At 44.5% G+C, this 15,000-nt stretch overlaps 1 protein-coding gene across 5 annotated transcripts in view; it reads left to right on the forward strand.

The window, feature by feature from the left end:
* LOC134459870 (mitogen-activated protein kinase kinase kinase kinase 4-like) overlaps nucleotides 1–15,000 on the forward strand; it is a 113,059-nt gene that overhangs the window by 63,562 nt on the left and 34,497 nt on the right. For all 5 annotated transcript variants that reach the window (XM_063212349.1, XM_063212350.1, XM_063212351.1 and 2 more), the window contains exons 7-13: nucleotides 1,043–1,173; nucleotides 2,149–2,203; nucleotides 3,274–3,352; nucleotides 7,217–7,392; nucleotides 7,893–7,965; nucleotides 9,389–9,599; nucleotides 14,317–14,478. In XM_063212349.1, coding sequence (XP_063068419.1) covers nucleotides 1,043–1,173; nucleotides 2,149–2,203; nucleotides 3,274–3,352; nucleotides 7,217–7,392; nucleotides 7,893–7,965; nucleotides 9,389–9,599; nucleotides 14,317–14,478 — 887 coding nt within the window. The remainder of the gene's footprint in view (nucleotides 1–1,042; nucleotides 1,174–2,148; nucleotides 2,204–3,273; nucleotides 3,353–7,216; nucleotides 7,393–7,892; nucleotides 7,966–9,388; nucleotides 9,600–14,316; nucleotides 14,479–15,000) is intronic.

A 15,000-nucleotide genomic window follows, 5' to 3' on the forward strand; every position in this document is an offset into this window, starting at 1 on the left:
ACACACACACACACACACACACACACAGCCTGTATCATTTGACGTGGTTATAGAACTCCATCATGCTCCCCGCCCATGCGCCCGCATAGAGACAACTCAACATAAAACCAATACCTTAAAGGTGCACTGTGTAATATTTTTAGAAGTTGATTTCCAGAATTCATGCTGCCCATTAACAAATGTTAGCTTTTCCCTGAATACTTACCACTGCCACCATCACAAGTATTCATTATGACTGGGAAAATTGAATTTTTTCATGCATGAAAAGGGGTATCTTCTTCATTGCCCGCCATTTTGAATTTCAAGAAAAAGACATGGTTAGCTTTAACTTTCGTCATACTAGTACCGGTATATATTATTCATTATTCATTGTTCATTATTTGGTTAATATTCATGAAAAGATCAAATTTGGCAGTAGACGGCACAGTTTCTCAATGAGCAGCATAGTTGCAATACCTACTCGGACCACCATCCTACACAGTGCACCTTTAAGAACCTCCATAGCACTAACAGCTGACTAGAATGAATAGAGAATTGCCATTCAAAATTGTGTACGTCATTATTCTCAGTGCGATGGAAACTAACTGGCTAAAGTACAAAGGGGTCAGCAAATGTGTATATTTCCAAATGTCACTGCCAGGTCACTGCTTACTTCCCCATTTCACTGTCAACTGACCCAGTCATTATAATGTCGTCGTGATTTGTGTACACACGCACGCACGCGTACATACACACATACACACACACACACACACACACACACACACACACACACACACACACACACACACACACACACACACACAGGTCTTTAGAGGGTGTGCTCAGCTGGTTCGGATGAACACCTTCTTAATGGAATTTTGTGTGTGTGTGTGTGTGTGTGTGTGTGTGTGTGTGTGTGTGTGTGTGTGTGTGTGTGTGTGTGTGTGTGTGTGTGTGTGTGTGTGTGTGTGTGTGTGTGTGTGTGTGTGTGTGTGTGTGTGTGTGTGTGTGTGTGTGTGTGTGTGTGTGTGTGTGTGTGTGTGTGTGTGTGTGTGTGTAGTGGACTTTGGCGTGAGTGCACAGCTGGATAGGACAGTGGGGCGGAGGAACACCTTCATCGGAACACCCTATTGGATGGCTCCAGAGGTCATCGCCTGCGACGAGAACCCAGACGCCACCTACGACTACAGGGTAAGGGAGTATGCACACACATGCGCGCGCACCAAACACACGGACACTCTCAGACTGCAGGGTTTGTATGACAAACTTGCCGTCATGTAAACACGCATACACACACAGACTCTGATGTAGAGACACGCACACTTGCACACTCGGACATAGACTCACTATCTCAGACATTCGCACAAAGGCACACTCTCTCGGACATAGACTGAGAAACACACTGTCATGGACATAGACACACAAATACTTCACGTCACATACACAGTCGCGCCAGGGACACATACATGCGTATTTGGCCAAGCAATACGAACTTCGACATTCATTCCTATGAGGTGAAGGCAAGCGAAGAGGAGCGTAGCGAAATAATTTTTAGACCAAGTTTAATATCATGCAAACGCGGAGCGGATTCCTCCTGTGGCGCCCAATCAAATATAAATGCTTCATTCTGTTTGATTTGCGGTGGCGACCTGATGACGGTTGAGCTGTGAGAATGGAACACTGAATTTCACCTCTCCTGACTTCACTCGTTTTGCCTGCATGTGTCCCTAGCGTCACACACACTCGCACACACACAAGGATATCAACACGGCCAAAGCTGCTCTTGTGTCAACATGACACACATCCACGACAATGACGCACGACGGTAGCAAATCAACACCGCTATATACACAGTATGTGTGATGTATAAACATTTAACCTGGAAATGCATCAACCCACAAGTAATCCAGATCAGAGCGTGCAAACAACTGTGAACAGATATTGCACTTGGATATGTTGTTCTGTCTCTCTGTCGAACTGTCTGTCTGTCTGTCTATCTATCTGTGCAAACTTTTGCGTGTGAGATTGTGTCTACCTGTCTATGTGTCTAAGCTTGTGTGTGAGTGTGCCTTGTTGTTTGTCTGGCCTGTGTGTCCGTGACTGTGTGTACCCATGCCTGTACAGTGTTTTACAGTGTGTGTGTGTCTTCTCTGTCTCTCTCCACAGAGTGACTTGTGGTCGTGTGGTATTACAGCCATAGAGATGGCAGAGGGGGCCCCGCGTAAGTAGCACTGTTGCCTCTTTAAAGCCTGACCCCAATACTGTCTCCTCCCTCTTGCCAGGCCTGTTTCTCTTTTTACAAGTCTCTATGACTGTAGGTTATTATTTTTCCCTACTAGTGTACCCAGCCCTGATTTTCCTCTTGCGCTCTCTCGCTCTTTCTGTCTCTCTCTCTCTCGCTCTTTCTGTCTCTCTCTCTCTCTCTCTCTCTCTCTCTCTCTCTCTCTCTCTCTCTCTCTCTCTCTCACTGTGTGTGTTCTGCAGTGGTCTCATTAAAAAAGTGCAATTTTCATTCTTTTGCATTTTTTCTTTCCTTTTTCCCGCTTCTGTACTGTCTGACTCAGCACAGAAGATAATCTTGTTTCTAAATCTGCTACATGTAGTTTTGTTTACAAAGTGGCTAGTATCAGTTCATGAAGTTGCCCGCGGGCTCCAAAACCCAAGCCCTTAGTCAGAGTCTCTCCTAGAGTGAGAAGGTGACCGGCCAAAAGAGAAAAAGAGGGCGAAAAAAATTGTCATCTGAGTACTTGTAGTAGAAAAAAAATGGCCTGAAGCAGAACCCAGGTCATTAAAACAGAAGGCTGGTCTGGGGTGCTTGAGAAGAGAGATGGGGAAATATGGAGGTAGAGGAGGCTGTACAAAAAGGACCGTAGACCAATGTCCAATGTAAGCAGATTAATTCATGATTATTTGAACACAATGGCGCATACATATACAGTACATGCATAATGCACACAAGAATTGCAAGAGATGTGCCTGTACGGTTTAAGATGTTTTTCAAAAAGAGGGTGCAAAGCAAGTATGTGAAAAACTTATTTATGCAAGGTGCGGACTCTTTAAAAAAAATAATAAAAAAAAACATTTGAGTTAGCACATTCTCAGAGTGAGGCCTTCTTCCAGCTGTAAAATTGACTGTTGAATATGTAAAATAGATACATCATGTATTTTGGATTGGTGGATAGCATCACATGTATTTGTCATTGCTGTGGAGTCCAGCAGGTTCTTCATATTTAATGTGCTTTGCTTGTTTGTTTGTTTGTTTATTTGTTTGTTTGTATTTTTCCTTTGCAGCGCTGTGTGACATGCACCCGATGAGAGCGCTCTTCCTCATTCCCAGAAACCCACCGCCTAGACTCAAGTCCAAGAAATGGTGAGTCAGACACGACACAACATGACGTGATCATCACCATGATATAAAAGAGAATAACAGGGTTATGTCTCAGTTTTAAAGGCCAACTTCCGATAAAACTCAGTTTTACTCACTCCTTTCGAAGATCGGACGGTCACCCCAAGTTAAACTCACTTGCAAGGCTCTCATAGCGGTGCGTCAACTCTCCTGGCTGTGTTTCCCGGTGTTTCCCAATTTACATAAATAATGCAGAGAAACGAGCGAATCACGAAAGCCTTTCTGTGTTTCGTCACGTCGAAAGAAGGCGTTGCCCACAAAGGTTTATATCGACCCATTTATCTAAAAACATGTCGAGTATTTTTTTCTGCTTGTTTTCAAAACAAGCAACGTCTGGTGGCCCGAAACATAGCTTAGCTTAGCTATCAGCTGGTTGCTACTCTCAGGTACACACACAGCACAAAGCCTCATATATAAAGCCAACTCACTCTGGTTGCTCCGTGCCTGCAGCAAGCCTAGGGGTCGCTGTCGAAAGAGCACAGCCCTGAATGGAGCCTGCACGCCTCCGCTGGCGCCCCTATAGTGCAGTACCACCCGGGGAAGTGGCGACTCTGTTTGCCATTACATTCCCTCCAAGAACTAGAGGACTGAGCCAATCAGAGACGCGTTTCTTCGAGAGCAGGAGGAGTGAGCCAATCAGAGACGCATTTCCACGAGAAACACGGAACACTCTCTCTCGTTTCTCCACAAGCCACCTTGCCAGCTTGCAAAAACGTCTTGAAACAAAGCAACCAGTGCGTTTTTTAAAACAGGACCAACGCGTAACACATTCAATAACATTGGGGAACACGGCAGTATTAATGAAATAACGTTGAGAGGCGATCTTTAAATAAAAGACTGGACACTGTTGGTGTAATTGTTCCGGGTTCACATAGTACTATTCCAAAAAGTTGCTTTAGTTAATAACCCAGAGAAGGAGCCAAAGTGGGCTATAGTGTCCTAATATTAGAGAATCACAGGCTTATGTTTCCGTTTTTAAATAGAGCCAGTGGACACTCTATTACTAGGTTTCCTACTTGTTCCAATTTAATGTAGCCTGTTAAGTGAGTAAAAAGTTAGTGTTTTATGGACCTACTTATCTTCAAATTCTTTATCAAATTCAAATTCTTTATTTGGAAGATAGCCCCCTTGAGATGAACATCTTGTTTTTGAGAGGGTTCTCAATTTGCCCCTCCCTTAATAACCTCGCTTCACCCCGGTTGCCACGCTGAGAAGAGATCCTTTTTTTAATTCCCGCATTTTTTCCAAGCTGCAGTCAGAGTTTAATTTCTTTCTCTAGAAAATTCCATGGGTGGATTTCTCACAGGTTCTGCTGGACTCTGCTCTGTTTGAGTTAGTAAAATGCTGCTATTGTTTCGTGCAAATAACAAAGCACGTGGAAATCCCTCAGGCGATAAACATTTTTCAGGAGTCCCCTCCATTAGAATGCCTTGTAAAGTGTGTGTGTGTGTGTACGCGCGTATGTGTGTGTGTACGCGCGTATGTGTGTGTACGTGTGTGTGTGTGTGTACGTGTGTGTGTGCCTTAGTATGCCTAGAATGCTCCCTCCAGTAGTAAAGTTTGTGTGCGTGTGAGCAAGAAAAGTGAGCGTGCGTGTATGTTACCCGTCTGAATGCCAGTGAGCGTGTGTGTGGTGGGTGTTAATGTTTCGTGCCCAGATGCCAACAGGCCTGTTTGGACATCTGCTGCACATCTGGGGTGAATTTCTCGAAACCAAAGTTGCTTACTACATTAGCTACTTCGTTGCTTTCAATGCATTTTCCCATTGGCAACTACCGAAGTTGCTAACAGGCTAACAACTTCCCTTTTGAGAAACTCACCCCAGGTCTGCGATACAGTGTGGTGTGGTGCCGAGTGCTGTTGGCCTGGGGTGAGTTTCTCAAAAGATAAGTTGTTAGCCTGTTAGCAACTTCGGTAGTTGCCAATGGGAAAGTGCATTGAAAACAACAAAGTAGCTAATGTAGTAAGCAACTTTGGTTTTGAGAAATTCACCCCTGACCTGTTGGCAAAGGACAGCTGCTCTTCAGTAGGGAGCTCTGTGCCCTGTCTGTGTCATACCTGTGGCTTGACGATGGCACATCAAGACACTCATCAAAGTTTCCATGACATCAAGGGCGACTAAGAGGCTACTTTGTTTTATAAGAGAAATACTTATTTTTTTTCCTCTTATTTTTATGTCTGTCTTTCGTTTTTGTTCTTTCTTTTATGTCCCGTCTTTCGTTTTCATTCTTTCATTAATCCAGTGCTTTATCACTCTCCGACTGAAACTGACCTGATCTCGACACTCTGAGTCAACCCTCTTGTCTTACTTTCGCCATCACATCTCTGCCTCTTACCTCTATCCTGGCGATGGCTTTTCCCCACATCAAAGTGCCACTGCGTTTCCATGACATCAGGGACAGTTTACCAAGTCTTTCGGCCTTTCCCTCTGCCTTTGAGCCTTCCATTTTTGTTTGTCCTTCTTAGTTTCTGTTTCTTTCTTTCTTTCTTTCTTTCTTCTTTTCTTTCTTTTTTCCCCTGTGCTCTACTCCAAGCAGGGCTTGGCCACTCTGCAACTGGAACTGTCCTTCCCCTAGTGCCAGTTATCTCTGTAGCATCTGATCTGTGACTTGCTTAATTATTAACTGTGGCTCTCAGACCTTGTGATTAAAGAAAGAAGCGTTACTTTGAGCCAAACTCCTCTTGTATGACAACTCTGTTCATTTAAGTTCTCTAAAATACCCCCCCTTGTCCTCCATTTTGTCATCCATTTGTTGAAGTTCTCCTGCCTGGGACAGATAGGCATTTTTTTTTAAATCACAGAATAAAATCATGTTTGTATGGTTGTGTGTTTGACTGCATATTTTGATGTTGTATGGGTGGATGTGTTCTGAGGAGAACAACATGCGGAATGCATTGGCGTGAAATAACACGCCTTTTTATGAGATCAGTTAATTGTATGTGTATTTGATGTCTCCATTCTCAGGGCTAGGAAGTTCTTTAGCATGGGCAGATTATACCGTAGACATGTTTTCATCGAGGAATATAAGAGCATGTTTAGATGTTTGTGTGTGGTTTTGTCTATGTTTGACAATGAACTGCATGTGTATACGTATGGAAGTATGTTTTAACTGTTCGTCCCTGTATTTGCGTTGTCAGTAGGGATGCAAATTATCGATTAATTCATTAATCATTAGTTGATAGCCTTATCGATCGACTTACGATTAATTGATAAGCGTTTCCCCCCCGAAATCTCAATGTTTTCTCGAAAAAAACTTACTAAATCTAAAGAATTTCATTAAAAATTGATATAAAATACCACATTTAAATTGATTCTATTTCAATTCTTTAATCCAAAGGTGATTTAAATAATCCCACTATTCACACCCCTCTTCACACACACTCTTCACATGCCCATTTCACCTGGGTCTCTTGTCAGCTGAATTGTCGATTAATTGTGATTAATTTTTTTTTAATCAATTAACACATTGATTGATTAAAGTCGATTAATCGTTTGCATCCCTAGTTGTCAGGAAGTTGTTGTGTACGAAGTTCTTCAGCAGATATAGACGATGTGTGCCTGCTGTGTGTAATGTGTGCCTGCTGTGGATGTATGGTCTGACTGTGTGCATGTTGTGTGTGTGTGTGCGTGTGCGTGTGCGTGTGCGTGTGCGTGTGCGTGTGCGTGTGCGTGTGCGTGTGCGTGTGTGTGTGTGTGTGTGTGTGTGTGTGTGTGTGTGTGTGTGTGTGTGTGTGTGTGTGTGTGCGCGTGTGTGTGTGTGTGTGTGTGTGTGCGTGCGTGTGCGTGTGCGTGTGCGTGTGTGTGTGTGTGTGTGTGTGTCTTCTCAGGTCTAAGAAGTTCTTCAGCTTCATCGAGAGCTGCCTGGTGAAGAACTACACCCAGCGGCCCCCCACGGACCAGCTGCTGAAGCACCCCTTCATCCGCGACCAGCCCAACGAGAGGCAGGTGCGCATCCAGCTCAAGGACCACATCGACCGCACGCGCAAGAAGAGGGGAGAGAAGGGTGAGTGGAGGAACGCAGCGGGGCAGTTTTGCGTTTGCGTGTCATGCACACATACATATACAGACTCACAACCCCTTTTAAACAAACACGGACATGCAACAACCAGTAGCACAAAATTACTAAAAGCTCATAATGGCACATTAACTTACACAGACCATAACATGCACAATCACACAAATCGGGCACACAATAACACACATAGACACATGAACTATAACACACACAGACACATGAACCAGCACTAGCACACTCAGTCTGACACACGACCCAACGCACAGTCACTCACATGACGCAGAACTGACACACACACACACACACACACACACACACACACACACACACACACACACACACACACACACACACACACACACACACACACACACACACACACACACACACACACACACACACACACACACACACACACACACACACACACACACACACTGTTTTGAGTATGAATGTGTCTTGAGTCCTGATCTTCATATTGTGTGTAGATGAGACGGAGTACGAGTACAGTGGCAGTGAGGAGGAAGAGGAGGATCCCCCAGAGGCCGAGGGAGAGCCCAGGTAACGTATCCCATAATGCACTCTGGCCTTCACACCCCTCCAATGCAATGAATTAAATATAGTAAAGTGTACGTAGTATAGTGTATGTCGAGTAATAGTAATCTAGTATCAGTTTTATAACTTGAGTTACAATACATGAGTGTGTTTATCGATACCATAGTCGAGAGCCCAGATGGCTTTTGCACAATACAGTCGGGTCTCAACACTACATCATCTATCCAGTGCTATGTTCTTTATAACTATCACAAAACCAACTCGCACAATGTTGCCTGGCCCCAATGTTGTCTGGCCGCAACTCTACAATCCATTGTCATCCATTTATAAGTGTATTTCTGGATACTATAGTCGAGAGCCTGGGTGCGTCTTGAATCCATCTAGCCAGTGCAATACATTTATAACTGCAGTTACAGTTAGAGATGCACCGGATCCTGATTTTTAGGATCCTGCCGGATACCGGATCCACTGCTTAAGATCCTGCCGGATCCGGAACCGGATACCGGATCCTACGAAAGGGTTGAAACACATAGCCTACTCACACACGTGGGCCCTTTTTGTCACGTTGGCTCAAACTATTTTGACTTAAAAGCCTCGGCTACCAGATCCTGGATCCTGGAACCGGATGCGGATCCTGTGAAAAACCCTATTATCCTGCCGGATCCGGAACCGGATCTTGGATCCGGTACATCTCTAGTTACAGTACAATATCGGAGTGGTGGAGTGTGTTTCTCAGTACCAGAGCTTAGGTGGGTCTCGCACAATGCAGGCTGATCTACTCTCCACACCACAATGCAGTGCCATCCATCTACAGTGTAAATGGAGTTACTAATACTGTCATAGAGTGCTCCTGAGTGCTGCTTTAATGTGTCTTCCTATTGATCTTGACTGCATTACCCCTGTCAGTGCACTATATGGAGCTACTTTCATGTGGTTCTCTTCCATGAAACACAACTAACTTGTTTTCTTTCTTTCTTTATTTTCTCTTTCATGAAACACAACTTTTTTTTATTTATTTTTTTAAAGAAGTTCAAGAATCCATGAACAGCTTTTAGCTACTGGTAAAAGGAGAATTGTTAAACAGTTCAAGAGACAAAAGGTTACAGCTTGACTTCATTTATTATTGGAGCGAACAACTATTTTTGCCTCTGCTGCATCATCAGCTCCGTTCTTGAATGTGTTGCTCAGGAGTGTTTTGTGTGTGTGCGTGTGCGTGTGCGTGTGCGTGCGCGTGTGTGTGTGTCTGTGTCTGTGTCTGTGTCTGTGTCTGTGTCTGTCTGTCTGTCTGTCTGTCTGTCTGTCTGTCTGTCTGTCTGTCTGTCTGTCTGTCTGTCTGTGTGTCTGTCTGTCTGTCTGTGTGTCTGTGTGTGTGTGTGTCTGTGTGTGTGTGTCTGTCTGTGTGTCTGTGTGTGTGTGTGTGTGTTTACAGCTCCATCGTGAACGTGCCGGGTGAGTCGACGCTGCGTCGGGACTTCATCCGCCTGCAGCAGGAGAACAAGGAGCGCTCGGAGGCGCTGAGGAGGCAGCAGCTCCTGCAGGAGCAGCAGCTGAGGGAGCAGGAGGAGTACAAGCGCCAACTACTGGCCGAACGCCAGAAGCGCATCGAGCAGCAGAAGGAGCAGAGGAGGCGGCTCGAGGAGGTATGAGCTGACGATCTGTGTACGTGCGTCTGTGATTGAGTGGGTGTACGTGAGAGCGCGCGCGCGTGTGTGTGTGTGTGCGTGCGTGTGTGTATGTGTACGCACGTGCGTGTGTGTGGTCGGGCAGTAAAGGGGTGGACAGTAGGTGTGTGTATGTCTGTAACAGGAAAAATCTAACCTTTATTGCAATGGTTTGGGTCATGTTTCCTCATACAAGGGCCCACCTCAAACAATACCTCTCAAACTCCAGGAAGCGCCCCTATGGAGCCAGACATTTTGTGTGAATGTCATGGGATTGAACTTCCACGTCCGCTTTTTAAGATTCATTCAACAACGTCCCTTCAGTTCACTCTACAGTACAGTTGACCTGAATTCACCTCACTATCACACCCTCTCTGGAGTTACCCCGCCTGAGCCAACAGTTGCAAATCACCACCTTGAACTCATGTGGCCCTAAAGTCACATGGATGGAGCTGTCACCAGCCTGTCACTAGCGGCACCCAACTAAAGGTTAAATAACTGGAAGTCCACCACCGGGGTATGAGAGCTGAAGAGACCCTTTCAGATGTGGGAAGCGGAACGATCTTGAGCTGAGAAAGCAGTTGCAGTCAGTTGTTGCGACTAAACCAGCCTTGACCATCATGACTTGACGTGTATACAGATACAGTATACACTGAGAACCCTGCACAACCTAATACAGTTTCGGTAGCTGTTGTGTTTCATGGTGGAATAGCTGCAGTGATGGCAAACTTGATTCATGAGTTATACGATCCAGTGTCGCATATCTCAAATGACCTGGTTTTGCCTGTCAAAATTCACAATGTGTTTGCATTGTTGAATGATCACCTGTTTGAATTGTACAGGTAAAACCAGGTCATTTGTGCCTGGCTCTGGATTGTAACTATTGAATCTAATTTGCCCATTGCTGAATAGCTGAAGCTAATTTGAAGCTAATGTTGGCCTGTGATTGGAATTGCTTTTGCACAGACAGAAGTGGAAAAAAGGAGCATAGAGGTAGTGTGCATTCAAATTCACATCAAAGGAGACTGTTAAAATATGTAGTGTACAAAATAGCAATATGGTAGAAATTTTAGGAGGAATCCCACAATGCAACAGCTGGAGTATTCCCAGAACACAAACATCTAACAAGTGGGAAGAAGTCCTAGTATGTTGGATGGTTGTGTGACTTGACAGCCACCAAACAATAACAATGAATCATTTATTGATTTATGGAAAGCTTTAACTGTTTACATGTCATTTCTGGAACACAGAGAAATGTAATTTATTGGTTGCAGATGTTTAGCGGTTCTACGTACACTGCTGTGCATATATTAGTTTAGATATGAATTGTTTTTGAATGATTTACGGTCTAAGCACATTTTATATGTAGGGAGGCACTTTTTTGTTTTCATGCCAGTTCATAATTTATAACCCAAGAAAGGTGAGGTTATGTTTTTGGTCAGTTGGTTTCTTTGTTTGTTTGTTTGGGTCCATCTGTTAGCATAATTGTGCAAATACAGTGGGACAGATTTTAAATATGACTTTAAACATGACAGTGGTATAAGGTGCCCTTGGGTACTGTGGGACTTTTATTTGTAGGTAACAGATGAGTAGAGTAGAGAGAGTAGAGTAGAGTAGACTTTTATTGTCACTATACAAATATAGCGAGATTGTGTTTAGTAGCAACCCACAAATGCCCACAAAATAAAAGATATATTAACAGTAAATAAATAATATATAAAAATCCATAAAAATCCATGTGCATCTCACAGTATCGATAGTCCTAAAGTATTGAGGGGGGGCAGGTGACGTATTGCGTTCAAGAGTCTAATGGCAGTTGGATAAAAGCTGTCCTTCATTCTCGTAGTGCGGGCACGCAGAGTCCTAAAGCGCCTGCCAGATGGTAGCATGGTGAAGAGCCTGTGACCAGGCTGTGTGTGATCTTTAAGCATGTTTAATGCTCTGTTTGTGCAGCGTGTATGGTGGATCTCCTCAAGTGTGGGTAGTTGGCACCCAATGATTCTCTCTGCTGTTTTAATGATGCGCTGTAACATCTTCTTGTTGTCGTGTGTGCAGCTGCTGGTCTACCAAGATGTAATGCTGTATGTAATTACTGATTCAATTGTACACCTGTAGAAGTTAGTGAGCAGATCTCGTGGTAGCTGGGCCTTCTTTAGAGTGCGAAGGAAATATAGCCTTTGGGATGTACATACACTGATGGTACATGCACTTCTGTGCATATATTATATCAGTTGGGTATGAATCGGTTTTCAATGATTTCACATGCTGACACACACTTATGGTCAGTTGGCTGTGTCTTTGTTTGTTTGGGGTCTGCCTGTTAGCATGATTGCACAAATGTAGCTTGTAGCCTCAAGTTTAAACACGACTTGAAACATCACAACGTTATGGCGTGCCCTTACAAAGGAAGAAATCATTAAGTGGTGGGATCAATGTGGTACATGTCAATTTAGTTAATTGCCTCATCATGTGAGGCATGATGAAAGTTTTATTCAGCATCTCGCAAAAGCAGATTTCAAACAAAGGTCATTTTCTCATTTGCAATCGAGATGTTGAATGGGGAAAACCGCACCCACAAACTGCGTCTCATTATTTATTTATATTACCACCATGTCCAAAAAGCAAACGCGTTTCGGCTAACACGCACTGATGAAGGCTTGTTAGCCGAAACGCGTTTGCTTTTTGGACATGGTGGTAATATAAATAAATAATGAGACGCAGTTTGTGAGTGCGGATTTCTTCTTCCTTAAGTTGACGCTTTTTATCTCGCACCCAAAAGCTTTTCGGTTTTCCAAGAAGTTGAGCGCGTCCTCTGCCAATACTTGAATGGGGAAAACCCCCACCATAAGTTGCACTGCCAGGCTTGACAGAAGGTAAACTTGACGGTTTTCTCCACAGAGGTGGGGTGACACCGAGGCAAGAGGCCACAAGCCAAACAAAAGGACAGGAGGCACCAGTTTGACTTGGACCCCAAGTCTAACGTCACAGACAGGATCAAGGAATTAAGTCATGCTTCTTTTCCTTTGCAAATATTTAAAATGCTGCAGAAAAGACAGATGTCCACTGCGCTCCTGCACTTCACAATCTGGTGCGTCACTTGAAAGGACTGGTAGATGCAGGGAAAGAAAGGAGTCACCGGAGCATCTTCAGATGTGGAAGATTACTTGTTTTATTGGGCAAGTGGCAAGGCTAACGTTTCAACATTCTCACATCTTCTTCAGAGTCAATATGTTTAAAATGCTGCTTTTGGCTCTGGAGAGAAGGAGGAGAGTCCGGAGCTCTCCAAGTGCCTTTCCAGTCCGTGGTAATTTAAAGCGGACTAATGCAATTCAAGCACTCCGGCCCAATTACAGCCGTTATTGAATCAGCCAGTATTGTATTTTTTTTTCCTGCCGTACTACTCGTTTCAATTAATTGGCACAAGGCGCTGATGTATTGTCAATGTCTGTGTTTTGCAAGGGGCGGTGTGCTATATGCCAAGCTGTTAAGACTCACTAGACGTTTTTAGTGTTCAGGCATTTCATTCTTGCAGGTTTTCTGTTAAAATGTTTGCATTGAGGTTATAGAAATATATAGTGCCAGAGAAATTGTCTGGGCTGCTTCTGGGCTTTTTTTCATTCAGCACTTCTGTTAAAATGTTTGCATTGAGCTCGTAGGAATGTATTGTGCAGGACAAATTGCCTGGTCTACTTCGATATGTGAAATGCACAATTGAGCAAATGAGGACTTGGCTACCGTGGGCATGTCTAGACATGTTCTTAATCAGAGTGCAGAGCATGCACTTGCGTGTGTCCTTGTCAGTGTTGCCAGATTGGGCTGTTTCCCGCCCAAATGGGCTGCTTAGGATGGCCGTGTGCGGGTAAAAATGGCATTTAGCAGAAAAACCCGCCCAATTTTTGCCATAGAAATCAATAGAATTGGGCGGGATTTTGTGCTTCTAGGTGGGTTTTGAGCATTTTTTTGGGCTGGAAATCATCAGCCTCATCTGGCAACCCTGGTGTGTGTGTGTGTGTGTGTGTGTGTGTGTGTGTGTGTGTGTGTGTGTGTGTGTGTGCGTATGTGGGCGTATGTGTGTGTGTGTGTGTGTGTGTGTGTGTGTGTGTGTGTGTGTGTGTGTGTGTCTGTGTGTCTGTGTCTGTGTCTGTGTCTGTGTGTGTGTGTGTGTGTGTGTGTGTGTGTGTGTGTGTGTGTGTGTGGGACACAAAGCCAGATGCACTTGGCACTTGTGCCCTTTGCCATTCGTCTTGTTTAGTGGCACTGGTTTTGGATTTATAAATCAAGAAGCTCTTAATTTCCCGTATGTTACACACCATAGGCACTAATTGCCGAGCACATAACATGAAAAGCCTTTGTTACAATTTAAGTGGGATGGGGGAGGGGGAATCAAGCACTGGTGTCACTTTTACCTCTAATGCACTTTACTTGAGAATCCGCTGCTAATACTACTTCTGAGTGTTGTACTCCAAACACAATTTTGTTCCCTTATTGACAATGACGGTAAACTCTTCATATTGTGTGTAGCACACATTGCACAAATCTGTTTCCTTTATTTGTTTATAAAGCAGAAATGAAGACTTTTCGAGATCCAAGAGCTTGTCTATTTTACATAAAATGCCTGTGCATTGTTAGTAAATGGAAAATGCAGAGCAAGCAAAATGTGATGTGCTCACTCTTGCCATCTGCTGGTCGTCTACAGCAACAGCGGCGGGAGCGCGAGATGAGGAGGCAACAGGAGCGCGAGCAGAGGAGGAGAGAGCAGGAGGAGAAGAGGAGGATGGAGGAGATGGAGCGCCGCCGCAAAGAGGAGGAGGACCGGCGGAGGGCCGAGGACGAGAAGAGAAGGAACGACCGCGAGCAGGTAAACTTGGAAAAGAAAGCAACAGAAACAAAGTGATAGACTATACCGTGCTACAATATTCTTTTCTGTTTGGACGTGTAACGAGCAGACTTTATTTTGTTGTACTTGCACTTTTCAAGCCAGCATTTCCTCTCTTTTTGGTTGAAATTATTACATAAATTTTAACAATTCCTCCTCTCCTCTCCTCTCCTCTCCTCTCCTCTCCTCTCCTCTCCCCTACTCTCCTCTCCTCTCCTCTCCCCTCCTCTCCTCTCCTCTCCCCTCCTCTCCTCTCCTATCCCCTCCCCTCCCCTCCTCTCCTCTCCTCTCCTTTCCTCTCCTCTCCTCTCCTCTACTCTCCTCTCCTCTCACCTACTCTCCCCTCCTCTCCTCTCCTCTCCCCTCCTCTCCTCTCCTTTCCTCTCCTCTCCTCTCCTCTCCTCTCCTCTCCTCTCCTCTCCTCTCTTCTCTCCCTCTCCCCTCCCCTTCTCTCAACTGCCCTCCTCTCATCTCCTCTCTTCTATCCCCTCCTCTCCTGTCCTC

This window comes from Engraulis encrasicolus, chromosome 12 (genome assembly GCF_034702125.1).
Source record: "Engraulis encrasicolus isolate BLACKSEA-1 chromosome 12, IST_EnEncr_1.0, whole genome shotgun sequence".
NCBI lineage: Eukaryota > Metazoa > Chordata > Actinopteri > Clupeiformes > Engraulidae > Engraulis > Engraulis encrasicolus.